Genomic DNA, 13,321 nt, shown 5'->3' with positions numbered 1-13,321 from the left:
CCTCTCTCTGGATTGGGGGGTCTCCTCTCTCTGTATTGGGGGGGTCTCCTCTATCTCTGTATTGGGGGGTCTCCTCTCTCTGTATTGGGGTCTCCTCTCTCTCTGGATTGGGGGGTCCCCTCTCTCTGTATTGGGGGGGTCTCCTCTCTCTGTATTGGGGGGGGGTCTCCTCTCTCTGTATTGGGGGGGTCTCCTCTCTGTATTGGGGGGGTCTCCTATGTATTGGGGGGTCCCCTCTCTCTGTATTGGGGTCTCCTCTATCTCTGTATTGGGGGGTCTCCTCTCTCTGGATTGGGGGGGTCTCCTCTCTCTGGATTGGGGGGTCCCCTCTCTCTGTATTGGGGGGGTCTCCTCTCTGTATTGGGGGGTCCCCTCTCTCTGTATTGGGGTCTCCTCTCTCTGGATTGGGGGGGGTCTCCTCTCTCTGGATTGGGGGGTCCCCTCTCTCTGTATTGGGGGGGTCTCCTCTCTGTATTGGGGGGTCCCCTCTCTCTGGATTGGGGGGGTCTCCTCTCTCTGTATTGGGGGGGTCTCCTCTCTCTGTATTGGGGGGGTCTCCTCTCTGTATTGGGGGGGTCTCCTATGTATTGGGGGGTCCCCTCTCTCTGTATTGGGGTCTCCTCTATCTCTGGATTGGGGGGTCTCCTCTCTCTGGATTGGGGGGGTCTCCTCTCTCTGGATTGGGGGGTCCACTCTCTCTGTATTGGGGGGGTCTCCTCTCTGTATTGGGGGGTCCCCTCTCTCTGTATTGGGGTCTCCTCTCTCTGGATTGGGGGGGGTCTCCTCTCTCTGGATTGGGGGGTCCCCTCTCTCTGTATTGGGGGGGTCTCCTCTCTGTATTGGGGGGTCCCCTCTCTCTGTATTGGGGTCTCCTGTATCTCTGTATTGGGGGGGTCTCCTCTCTCTGTATTGGGGGGTCTCCTCTCTATTTTGGGGTCTTACGGTCAGTCTTTACCCCGCTTGCAGTCGGATCAGGCTCCCGTGGATCCGCCACGCTGAGACTTGTAGTGCCGCCCATAGGGCGCACCAGTTACCTGCTGTCCGGCCTCCTCCGCATCCCCGGGACCCTCATCCCGAAATCTACTCCACACTGAGGCTTCACAACAAGACCAGGCCGCTGCCACACTGCGCATGTGCCAGTATAATGGCCTATGATCAGCACAGGAGCCAGCAGTTCCCACAGAAGCCTTCCCCTTCGTCTCCTCCGGAGTCTATCACTGAGCTAGACAGGAAACCCACCAGAAACATGGCGGCAGTGTCCGTACAGGCGTCACCAAGCGAGACCGGAAGTGAACGGGGCGCTGATCACGTGCTGCACATAAACACTCAGCCTGCGGTGATGTCTCGTGCTTCTGTCAAGTTCTCTGAAGACCACGCCCACGTGTACTTGTCAGCCAATCAGGAGCTGAGTCGCAGATCATGTGATCGCTCCCGGAGTCTCTACAGGAAAGCGGCGATTGTCAGAACAGGTGAGTCCGGAGGTGAGAGAGGAGGAGACAGTGAGGAGACGGTGTGTGTGGGGGGGGGAGGACGGGGGGAGGAGACTGTGTGTGTGTGTGGGGGGGAGGACGGGGGCAGGAGACGTGTGTGTGTGGGGGGGGAGGACGGGGGCAGGAGACGTGTGTGTGTGGGGGGGGGAGGACGGGGGCAGGAGACGTGTGTGTGTGGGGGGGGAGGACGGGGGCAGGAGACGTGTGTGTGTGGGGGGGGGAGGACGGGGGCAGGAGACGTGTGTGTGTGTGGGGGGGGGAGGACGGGGGCAGGAGACGTGTGTGTGTGGGGGGGGGAGGACGGGGGCAGGAGACGTGTGTGTGTGGGGGGGGGAGGACGGGGGCAGGAGACGTGTGTGTGGGGGGGAGGACGGGGGCAGGAGACGTGTGTGTGGGGGGGAGGACGGGGGCAGGAGACGGTGTGTGTGTGGGGGGGGAGGACGGGGGAAGGACGGGGGCAGGAGACGGTGTGTGTGTGTGGGGGGAGGACGGGGGCAGGAGACGTGTGTGTGTGTGTGTGTGTGTGTGTGGGGGGAGGACGGGGGCAGGAGACTGTGTGTGTGGGGGGGGAGGACGGGGGGAGGAGACTGTGTGTGTGTGTGGGGGGGGGAGGACGGGGGGAGGAGACTGTGTGTGTGTGTGTGGGGGGGGGAGGACGGGGGGAGGAGACTGTGTGTGTGGGGGGGGAGGACGGGGGCAGGAGACGTGTGTGTGTGGGGGGGGAGGACGGGGGCAGGAGACGGTGTGTGTGGGGGGGGAGGACGGGGGCAGGAGACGGTGTGTGTGGGGGGAAGGACGGGGGCAGGAGACGGTGTGTGTGGGGGGAAGGACGGGGGCAGGAGACGGTGTGTGGGGGGGGAGGACGGGGGCAGGAGACTGTGTGTGTGTGTGGGGGGGGAGGACGGGGGCAGGAGACGTGTGTGGGGGGGGAGGACGGGGGCAGGAGACTGTGTGTGTGTGGGGGGGGAGGACGGGGGCAGGAGACGTGTGTGTGTGGGGGGGGGGAGGACGGGGGCAGGAGACGTGTGTGTGTGGGGGGGGGAGGACGGGGGCAGGAGACGTGTGTGTGTGTGGGGGGGGGGGAGGACGGGGGCAGGAGACGTGTGTGTGTGTGGGGGGGGGAGGACGGGGGCAGGAGACGTGTGTGTGTGGGGGGGGGAGGACGGGGGCAGGAGACGTGTGTGGGGGGGGGGAGGACGGGGGCAGGAGACGTGTGTGTGGGGGGGAGGACGGGGGCAGGAGACGTGTGTGTGTGTGGGGGGGGAGGACGGGGGAAGGACGGGGGCAGGAGACGGTGTGTGTGTGTGGGGGGAGGACGGGGGCAGGAGACGTGTGTGTGTGTGTGTGTGTGTGTGGGGGGAGGACGGGGGCAGGAGACTGTGTGTGTGTGTGGGGGGGGAGGACGGGGGGAGGAGACAGTGTGTGTGTGTGGGGGGGGGGAGGACGGGGGGAGGAGACTGTGTGTGTGTGTGTGGGGGGGGGAGGACGGGGGGAGGAGACTGTGTGTGTGGGGGGGGGAGGACGGGGGGAGGAGACTGTGTGTGTGTGTGTGGACGGGGGCAGGAGACGTGTGTGTGTGTGTGTGGGGGGAGGACGGGGGCAGGAGACGTGTGTGTGTGTGTGTGTGTGTGTGTGGGGAGGACGGGGGGAGGAGACTGTGTGTGTGTGTGGGGGGGGAGGACGGGGGGAGGAGACTGTGTGTGTGTGTGGGGGGGGGAGGACGGGGGGAGGAGACTGTGTGTGTGTGTGTGTGGGGGGGGGAGGACGGGGGGAGGAGACTGTGTGTGTGGGGGGGGGAGGACGGGGGGAGGAGACTGTGTGTGTGGGGGGGGGAGGACGGGGGGAGGAGACTGTGTGTGTGGGGGGGGAGGACGGGGGGAGGAGACTGTGTGTGTGTGGGGGGGGGAGGACGGGGGGAGGAGACTGTGTGTGTGTGGGGGGGGGAGGACGGGGGGAGGAGACTGTGTGTGTGTGGGGGGGGGAGGACGGGGGGAGGAGACTGTGTGTGTGTGGGGGGGGGAGGACGGGGGGAGGAGACTGTGTGTGTGTGGGGGGGGGAGGACGGGGGGAGGAGACTGTGTGTGTGTGGGGGGGGGAGGACGGGGGGAGGAGACTGTGTGTGTGTGGGGGGGGGAGGACGGGGGGAGGAGACTGTGTGTGTGTGGGGGGGGGAGGACGGGGGGAGGAGACTGTGTGTGTGTGGGGGGGGGAGGACGGGGGGAGGAGACTGTGTGTGTGTGGGGGGGGGAGGACGGGGGGAGGAGACTGTGTGTGTGTGGGGGGGGGAGGACGGGGGGAGGAGACTGTGTGTGTGTGGGGGGGGGAGGACGGGGGGAGGAGACTGTGTGTGTGTGGGGGGGGGAGGACGGGGGGAGGAGACTGTGTGTGTGTGGGGGGGGGAGGACGGGGGGAGGAGACTGTGTGTGTGTGGGGGGGGGAGGACGGGGGGAGGAGACTGTGTGTGTGTGGGGGGGGGAGGACGGGGGGAGGAGACTGTGTGTGTGGGGGGGGGAGGACGGGGGGAGGAGACTGTGTGTGTGGGGGGGGGAGGACGGGGGGAGGAGACTGTGTGTGTGGGGGGGGGAGGACGGGGGGAGGAGACTGTGTGTGTGGGGGGGGGAGGACGGGGGGAGGAGACTGTGTGTGTGTGGGGGGGGGAGGACGGGGGGAGGAGACTGTGTGTGTGTGTGAGGACGGGGGGAGGAGACTGTGTGTGTGTGTGTGGACGGGGGGAGGAGACTGTGTGTGTGTGTGTGGACGGGGGCAGGAGACTGTGTGTGTGTGTGGGGACGGGGGCAGGAGACTGTGTGTGTGTGGGGACGGGGGCAGGAGACTGTGTGTGTGTGGGGACGGGGGCAGGAGACTGTGTGTGTGTGGGGACGGGGGCAGGAGACTGTGTGTGTGTGTGGACGGGGGCAGGAGACTGTGTGTGTGTATGTGTGGACGGGGGCAGGAGACGTGTGTGTGTGTGTGGGGACGGGGGCAGGAGACGTGTGTGTGTGTGTGTGTGTGGACGGGGGCAGGAGACGTGTGTGTGTGTGTGTGTGGACGGGGGCAGGAGACGTGTGTGTGTGTGTGTGTGTGTGTGTGTGTGTGTGTGGACGGGGGCAGGAGACGTGTGTGTGTGTGTGTGGACGGGGGCAGGAGACGTGTGTGTGTGTGTGTGTGTGTGTGGACGGGGGCAGGAGACGTGTGTGTGTGTGTGTGTGTGTGTGGACGGGGGCAGGAGACGTGTGTGTGTGTGTGTGTGTGTGTGTGTGTGTGTGTGTGTGGACGGGGGCAGGAGACGTGTGTGTGTGTGTGGGGTGTGAGTGTGTGTGTGTGTGTGGACGGGGGCAGGAGACGTGTGTGTGTGGACGGGGGCAGGAGACGTGTGTGTGTGTGTGTGGACGGGGGCAGGAGACGTGTGTGTGTGTGTGTGGACGGGGGCAGGAGACGTGTGTGTGTGTGTGGACGGGGGCAGGAGACGTGTGTGTGTGTGTGGACGGGGGCAGGAGAGGGGGCAGGAGACGTGTGTGTGTGTGTGTGTGTGGGTGGGGACGGGGGCAGGAGACGTGTGTGTGTGTGTGTGTGGGGACGGGGGCAGGAGACGTGTGTGTGTGTGTGTGTGTGTGTGTGTGTGTGGACGGGGGCAGGAGATGTGTGTGTGTGTGTGTGTGTGTGGACGGGGGCAGGAGACTGTGTGTGTGTGGACGGGGGCAGAAGACTGTGTGTGTGTGTGGACGGGGGCAGGAGACGTGTGTGTGTGTGGACGGGGGCAGGAGACGTGTGTGTGTGTGTGTGTGTGTGGACGGGGGCAGGAGACGTGTGTGTGTGTGTGTGTGTGTGTGTGGACGGGGGCAGGAGACGTGTGTGTGTGTGTGTGTGTGTGTGTGTGGGGACGGGGACAGGAGACGTGTGTGTGTGTGGACGGGGACAGGAGACGTGTGTGTGTGTGTGTGTGTGTGTGTGGGGACGGGGGCAGGAGACGTGTGTGTGTGGGGACGGGGGCAGGAGACGTGTGTGTGTGTGGACGGGGGCAGGAGACGTGTGTGTGTGTGTGTGGACGGGGGCAGGAGACGTGTGTGTGGACGGGGGCAGGAGACGTGTGTGTGGACGGGGGCAGGAGACGTGTGTGTGTGTGGACGGGGGCAGGAGACGTGTGTGTGTGTGTGGACGGGGGCAGGAGACGTGTGTGTGTGTGTGGACGGGGGCAGGAGACGTGTGTGTGTGTGTGGACGGGGGCAGGAGACGTGTGTGTGTGTGGACGGGGGCAGGAGACGTGTGTGTGTGTGGACGGGGGCAGGAGACGTGTGTGTGTACGGGGGCAGGAGACTGTGTGTGGACGGGGGCAGGAGGTGTGTGTGTGTGTGTGTGTGTGTGGACGGGGGCAGGAGACGTGTGTGTGGACGGGGGCAGGAGACGTGTGTGTGTGTGTGTGTGTGTGTGGACGGGGGCAGGAGACGTGTGTGTGTGGACGGGGGCAGGAGACGTGTGTGTGTGTGTGTGGACGGGGGCAGGAGACGTGTGTGTGTGTGTGTGGACGGGGGCAGGAGACGTGTGTGTGTGTGTGTTTGTGTGTGTGGACGGGGGCAGGAGACGTGTGTGTGGGGACGGGGGCAGGAGACGTGTGTGTGTGTGTGGACGGGGGCAGGAGACGTGTGTGTGTGTGTGTGTGTGTGTGTGTGTGGACGGGGGCAGGAGACGTGTGTGTGGACGGGGGCAGGAGACGTGTGTGTGTGTGTGTGTGTGTGTGTGTGGACGGGGGCAGGAGACGTGTGTGTGTGTGGACGGGGGCAGGAGACGTGTGTGTGGACGGGGGCAGGAGACGTGTGTGTGTGTGTGTGGACGGGGGCAGGAGACGTGTGTGTGTGTGTGGACGGGGGCAGGAGACGTGTGTGTGTGTGGACGGGGGCAGGAGACGTGTGTGTGTGTGGACGGGGGCAGGAGACGTGTGTGTGTGTGTGGACGGGGGCAGGAGACGTGTGTGTGTGTGGACGGGGGCAGGAGACGTGTGTGTGTGTGGACGGGGGCAGGAGACGTGTGTGTGTGTGTGTGTGGACGGGGGCAGGAGACGTGTGTGTGTGTGTGTGTGTGTGTGGACGGGGGCAGGAGACGTGTGTGTGTGGACGGGGGCAGGAGACGTGTGTGTGTGGACGGGGGCAGGAGACGTGTGTGTGTGTGGACGGGGGCAGGAGACGTGTGTGTGTGTGTGTGTGTGTGTGTGGATGGGGGCAGGAGACGTGTGTGTGTGTGTGTGTGTGGATGGGGGCAGGAGACGTGTGTGTGTGTGTGTGTGTGTGGACGGGGGCAGGAGACGTGTGTGTGTGTGTGTGTGTGTGTGTGTGGGTGGACGGGGGCAGGAGACGTGTGTGTGTGTGTGGACGGGGGCAGGAGACGTGTGTGTGGACGGGGGCAGGAGACGTGTGTGTGTGTGGACGGGGGCAGGAGACGTGTGTGTGTGTGTGTGTGTGTGTGTGTGTGGATGGGGGCAGGAGACGTGTGTGTGTGGATGGGGGCAGGAGACGTGTGTGTGTGTGTGTGTGTGTGTGTGTGTGTGTGTGTGTGTGTGTGGACGGGGGCAGGAGACGTGTGTGTGTGTGGACGGGGGCAGGAGACGTGTGTGTGTGTGGACGGGGGCAGGAGACGTGTGTGTGTGTGGACGGGGGCAGGAGACGTGTGTGTGTGTGTGGACGGGGGCAGGAGACGTGTGTGTGTGTGTGGACGGGGGCAGGAGACGTGTGTGTGTGTGGACGGGGGCAGGAGACGTGTGTGTGTGTGGACGGGGGCAGGAGACGTGTGTGTGTGTGTGTGTGTGTGTGTGTGGACGGGGGCAGGAGACGTGTGTGTGTGTGTGTGTGGGGACGGGGACAGGAGACGTGTGTGTGTGTGTGTGTGTGTGTACGGGGACAGGAGACGTGTGTGTGTGTGTGTGTGTGTGTGTGTGGACGGGGGCAGGAGACGTGTGTGTGTGTGTGTGTGTGTGTGTACGGGGGCAGGAGACGTGTGTGTGTGTGTGGACGGGGGCAGGAGACGTGTGTGTGTGTGTGTGTGTGTGTGTGTGTGTGTGTGGACGGGGGCAGGAGACGTGTGTGTGTGTGTGTGTGTGGACGGGGGCAGGAGACGTGTGTGTGTGTGTGTGTGGACGGGGGCAGGAGACTGTGTGTGGGTGGACGGGGGCAGGAGGTGTGTGTGTGTGTGTGTGTGTGTGTGTGTGTGTGTGGACGGGGGCAGGAGACGTGTGTGTGGACGGGGGCAGGAGACGTGTGTGTGGACGGGGGCAGGAGACGTGTGTGTGGACGGGGGCAGGAGACGTGTGTGTGGACGGGGGCAGGAGACGTGTGTGTGGGTGTGTGTGTGTGGACGGGGGCAGGAGACGTGTGTGTGTGTGTGTGTGTGTGTGTGGACGGGGGCAGGAGACGTGTGTGTGGTCGGGGGCAGGAGACGTGTGTGTGGACGGGGGCAGGAGACGTGTGTGTGGACGGGGGCAGGAGACGTGTGTGTGGACGGGGGCAGGAGACGTGTGTGTGTGGACGGGGGCAGGAGACGTGTGTGTGTGTGTGTGTGTGTGTGGACGGGGGCAGGAGACGTGTGTGTGTGTGTGGACGGGGGCAGGAGACGTGTGTGTGGACGGGGGCAGGAGACGTGTGTGTGTGTGTGTGTGTGTGTGTGTGTGTGTGTGGACGGGGGCAGGAGACGTGTGTGTGTGTGTGTGTGGACGGGGGCAGGAGACGTGTGTGTGTGTGTGTGTGTGTGTGTGTGTGTGGACGGGGGCAGGAGACGTGTGTGTGTGTGTGTGGACGGGGGCAGGAGACGTGTGTGTGTGTGGACGGGGGCAGGAGACGTGTGTGTGTGTGTGTGTGTGTGTGGACGGGGGCAGGAGACGTGTGCGTGTGTGTGGACGGGGGCAGGAGACGTGTGTGTGTGTGTGTGTGGACGGGGGCAGGAGACGTGTGTGTGTGTGTGTGGACGGGGGCAGGAGACGTGTGTGTGTGTGTGTGTGTGTGTGTGTGTGTGTGTGTACGGACGGGGGCAGGAGACGTGTGTGTGTGTGTGTGTGTGTGGACGGGGGCAGGAGACGTGTGTGTGTGGACGGGGGCAGGAGACGTGTGTGTGTGTGTGTGGACGGGGGCAGGAGACGTGTGTGTGTGTGTGGACGGGGGCAGGAGACGTGTGTGTGTGTGTGGACGGGGGCAGGAGACGTGTGTGTGTGTGTGGACGGGGGCAGGAGACGTGTGTGTGTGTGTGGACGGGGGCAGGAGACGTGTGTGTGTGTGTGTGTGTGTGTGTGGACGGGGGCAGGAGACGTGTGTGTGTGTGTGTGTGTGTGTGTGTGGACGGGGGCAGGAGACGTGTGTGTGTGTGTGGACGGGGGCAGGAGACGTGTGTGTGTGTGTGTGTGTGTGTGTGGACGGGGGCAGGAGACGTGTGTGTGTGTGTGTGGACGGGGGCAGGAGACGTGTGTGTGTGTGTGTGGACGGGGGCAGGAGACGTGTGTGTGTGTGTGTGTGTGTGGACGGGGGCAGGAGACGTGTGTGTGTGTGTGTGTGTGTGGACGGGGGCAGGAGACGTGTGTGTGGACGGGGGCAGGAGACGTGTGTGTGTGTGTGTGTGTGTGTGTGTGTGGACGGGGGCAGGAGACGTGTGTGTGTGTGGACGGGGGCAGGAGACGTGTGTGTGTGTGTGTGTACGGGGGCAGGAGACGTGTGTGTGTGTGTGTGTGTGTGTGTGTGTACGGGGGCAGGAGACGTGTGTGTGTGTGTGTGTGGACGGGGGCAGGAGACGTGTGTGTGTGTGTGTACGGGGGCAGGAGACGTGTGTGTGTGTGTGTGGACGGGGGCAGGAGACGTGTGTGTGTGTGGACGGGGGCAGGAGACGTGTGTGTGTGTGTGTGTGTGTGTGTGTGTGTGTGGACGGGGGCAGGAGACGTGTGTGTGTGTGTGTGTGGACGGGGGCAGGAGACGTGTGTGTGTGTGGACGGGGGCAGGAGACGTGTGTGTGTGTGTGTGTGGACGGGGGCAGGAGACGTGTGTGTGTGTGGACGGGGGCAGGAGACGTGTGTGTGTGTGTGGACGGGGGCAGGAGACGTGTGTGTGTGTGTGTGGACGGGGGCAGGAGACGTGTGTGTGTGTGTGTGTGTGTGTACGGGGGCAGGAGACGTGTGTGTGTGTGTGTGTGTGTGTACGGGGGCAGGAGACGTGTGTGTGTGTGTGTGTGTGTGTGTGTGTGTGTGTGGACGGGGGCAGGAGACGTGTGTGTGTGTGTGTGGACGGGGGCAGGAGACGTGTGTGTGTGTGTGTGGACGGGGGCAGGAGACGTGTGTGTGTGTGTGGACGGGGGCAGGAGACGTGTGTGTGTGTGGACGGGGGCAGGAGACGTGTGTGTGTGTGTGTGTGGACGGGGGCAGGAGACGTGTGTGTGTGTGGACGGGGGCAGGAGACGTGTGTGTGTGTGTGTGTGTGGACGGGGGCAGGAGACGTGTGTGTGTGTGTGTGTGTGGACGGGGGCAGGAGACGTGTGTGTGTGTGTGTGGACGGGGGCAGGAGACGTGTGTGTGTGTGTGTGTGGACGGGGGCAGGAGACGTGTGTGTGTGTGTGTGTGTGGACGGGGGCAGGAGACGTGTGTGTGTGTGTGTGTGTGTGGACGGGGGCAGGAGACGTGTGTGTGTGTGTGTGGACGGGGGCAGGAGACGTGTGTGTGTGGACGGGGGCAGGAGACGTGTGTGTGTGTGTGTGTGTGTGGACGGGGGCAGGAGACGTGTGTGTGTGTGTGTGTGTGGACGGGGGCAGGAGACGTGTGTGTGTGTGTGTGTGTGTGTGGACGGGGGCAGGAGACGTGTGTGTGTGTGTGTGTGTGTGTGTGGACGGGGGCAGGAGACGTGTGTGTGTGTGTGTGGACGGGGGCAGGAGACGTGTGTGTGTGTGTGTGTGTGTGTGGACGGGGGCAGGAGACGTGTGTGTGTGTGTGTGTGTGTGTGTGGACGGGGGCAGGAGACGTGTGTGTGTGTGTGTGTGTGGACGGGGGCAGGAGACGTGTGTGTGTGTGTGTGTGTGTGTGTGTGGACGGGGGCAGGAGACGTGTGTGTGTGTGTGTGTGTGGACGGGGGCAGGAGACGTGTGTGTGTGTGTGTGTGTGGACGGGGGCAGGAGACGTGTGTGTGTGTGTGTGTGTGGACGGGGGCAGGAGACGTGTGTGTGTGTGTGTGTGTGTGGACGGGGGCAGGAGACGTGTGTGTGTGTGTGTGTGTGTGTGTGGACGGGGGCAGGAGACGTGTGTGTGTGTGTGTGTGTGTGTACGGGGGCAGGAGACGTGTGTGTGTGTGTGTGTGTGTGTGGACGGGGGCAGGAGACGTGTGTGTGTGTGTGTGTGTGTGTGTGGACGGGGGCAGGAGACGTGTGTCTGTGTGTGGACGGGGGCAGGAGACGTGTGGGGGGGGGGGAGGACGGGGGCATGAGATCGGGTGTGTGGGGGGGGGGGAGGACGGGGGCGGGGCACTGTAGTGTAGCGTCATTACAGCCTCAGCCCCCTGATGACGCCGGTGAAACGTGTTGTGGACACTCAGGAGCCAGTGATTTTGCAGTGTGTGATTTTTGAGGGGCTCTCCTGTAGGCAGCGGCCGGACCCCTGAATACTGTTACATATGGGGATTAGGGCTGTGAGCGTCTTTATGACAAGTGTGATGGGTACGCTAGTGTCCGATCGTACACACTGTCTGCCGCGGGTTTAAGAATTACAATTTTCCTCAGTTGGGGATTATTTTCCGTCGGCAGTTTGGGGTTCATGTTCTGATTACCTGCGCTGACTTTTTTGTGGCTCGTGTTATCCAGGGGGCTTCTGTGATGTATTAGTTCTAGTGTCTCCTGTGACTTCTCACCATGTGGCCCCTCGTGCTGTCCCCTGGTGGCTCGTGTTATCCAGGAGGCTTCTGTGATGTGTAAGTTCTGGTGTCTCCTGTGACTTCTCACCATGTGGCCCCTCGTGCTGTCCCCTGGTGGCTCGTGTTATCCAGGGGGCTTCTGTGATGTATCAGTTCTGGTGTCTCCTGTGACTTCTCACCATGTGGCCCCTCGTGCTCTCTCCTGGTGGCCCGTGTTATCCAGGAGGCTTCTGTGATGTGTCAGTTCTGGTGTCTCCTGTGACTTCTCACCATGTGGCCCCTCGTGCTGTCCCCTGGTGGCCCGTGTTATCCAGGAGGCTTCTGTGATGTATCAGTTCTGGTGTCTCCTGTGACTTCTCACCATGTGGCCCCTCGTGCTCTCTCCTGGTGGCTCGTGTTATCCAGGGGGCTTCTGTGATGTACCAGCTCTGGTGTCTCCTGTGACTTCTCACCATGTGGCCCCTCGTGCTCTCTCCTGGTGGCCTGTGTTATCCAGGGGGCTTCTGTGATGTATCATTTCTGGTGTCGCCTGTGACCTCTCACCATGTGGCCCCTCGTGCTGTCCCTTGGTGGCCCGTGTTATCCAGGGGGCTTCTGTGATGTACCAGCTCTGGTGTCTCCTGTGACCTCTCACCATGTGGCCCGTGTTATCCAGGGGGCTTCTGTGATGTACCAGCTCTGGTGTCTCCTGTGACCTCTCACCATGTGGCCCGTGTTATCCAGGGGGCTTCTGTGATGTACCAGCTCTGGTGTCTCCTGTGACCTCTCACCATGTGGCCCGTGTTATCTAGGGGGCTTCTGTGATGTACCAGCTCTGGTGTCTCCTGTGACCTCTCACCATGTGGCCCGTGTTATCCAGGAGGCTTCTGTGATGTATCAGTTCTGGTGTCTCCTGTGACTTCTCACCATGTGGCCCCTCGTGCTCTCCCCTGGGGGCCGCTCGCTGTGTCTGGGCCGCAGGGTTATTTGCTCTTGTCATTTGATTGCTGTGTGTCGGCTGCTGTAGGGATCTCGCGGAAGCAGACGTGCGGGGTCGGAGGACCTGATGCTCCTGGGGATGGGGGTGCTCCTGGGGCGCGGTCTCATCTGCAGTTCTCACTCTTATTTCACTTTTTCTCATCCTGAAGTGTTGAGCTGCGTCAGCGGCTCCTGCGGTGCTCTGAATGGTAGCTGCTTGATAGAGGGCGCTATGTAGATGCCGCCATCGCCCGCTACTGACCAGAAGCAATAAAGAAACGTACGACCGGCTACGCAACGCTGTACCGGATCCACGGCCAACCACAGCCAGCACCTGGAGTCCAGCATGGCCAGCTCCAATGTAAAACGTGAGTACCCACAGCTCCGGTTATGCCCAGAATCTGGGTTACATTGTGTCTCCAGTCACCTCCAGAGCTGCGGTCACTATTCTGCTGTTACATCCTGTCTTATCCTCCATAGCTTCACTCTATACTGCTCTTGGAGTCTTGTATAATGTGACGCTCAGGCATCTAATGCTGCGGTGTAGCATGGTGTTATACCTCTGCTTGCTGTTGGTTCTTGTGGCTGTGGTGGGCATTGCTGTCTGACATCTCTTGGCATCTCTGCTGGGCTCTTGTGCACCCGCTTGCTGGTCTGGTGGTCTGTGACCCCTGAGATCTGTGGACGGTGTGCAGGTGAGGTGCGTGACTTCTGTTCATTCTTTCCAGGCCTGGCGGTGACGCTCATGGACGCCTCCACTGACAAGGACCCCGACGTACAGGAGCAGATCTACAGCTCACTGTGCTTCATAGGAGAGACCGCGCCGGTGGAGGTGCTGGAGGCCTGCGACGCGTACCTGCGCCAGCATGAGAAGGTGAGACATATGTATGAGCAGTGCTGGTGGGAGGTGGCGTGCCGCTCCCTGCGGGGGCTGGTTCATTTCTGTCCATTGTGCCGTTCCCTTTGTGGACCAGTATGTTTCTGGCCCTCGTACCGCTCCCCGCGGGGGGCCGGTAT

The 13,321-nt window shown here is 62.8% G+C and overlaps 1 protein-coding gene across 4 annotated transcripts in view; it reads left to right on the top strand.

Annotated features, from left to right (window-relative positions):
• Nucleotides 1-1,320: 1,320 nt before the first annotated feature.
• The window catches only part of MROH1 (maestro heat like repeat family member 1), a 157,216-nt gene continuing 145,215 nt past the window's right edge, over nucleotides 1,321-13,321 (top strand). For 3 of the 4 annotated variants that reach the window (XM_073562389.1, XM_073562390.1, XM_073562386.1), the window contains exons 1-3: nucleotides 1,321-1,469; nucleotides 12,475-12,672; nucleotides 13,033-13,178. In XM_073562389.1, the coding sequence (XP_073418490.1) occupies nucleotides 12,651-12,672; nucleotides 13,033-13,178 (168 nt within the window). In that variant the 5' untranslated portion in view covers nucleotides 1,321-1,469; nucleotides 12,475-12,650. The other variant, XM_073562387.1, reaches the window with a different exon arrangement.

This window comes from Dendrobates tinctorius, unplaced genomic scaffold (genome assembly GCF_039654945.1).
Source record: "Dendrobates tinctorius isolate UK_male_01 unplaced genomic scaffold, ASM3965494v1 ptg000349l, whole genome shotgun sequence".
Taxonomy (NCBI): Eukaryota; Metazoa; Chordata; class Amphibia; order Anura; family Dendrobatidae; genus Dendrobates; species Dendrobates tinctorius.
This window is presented reverse-complemented; position numbering and strand designations above follow the sequence as displayed.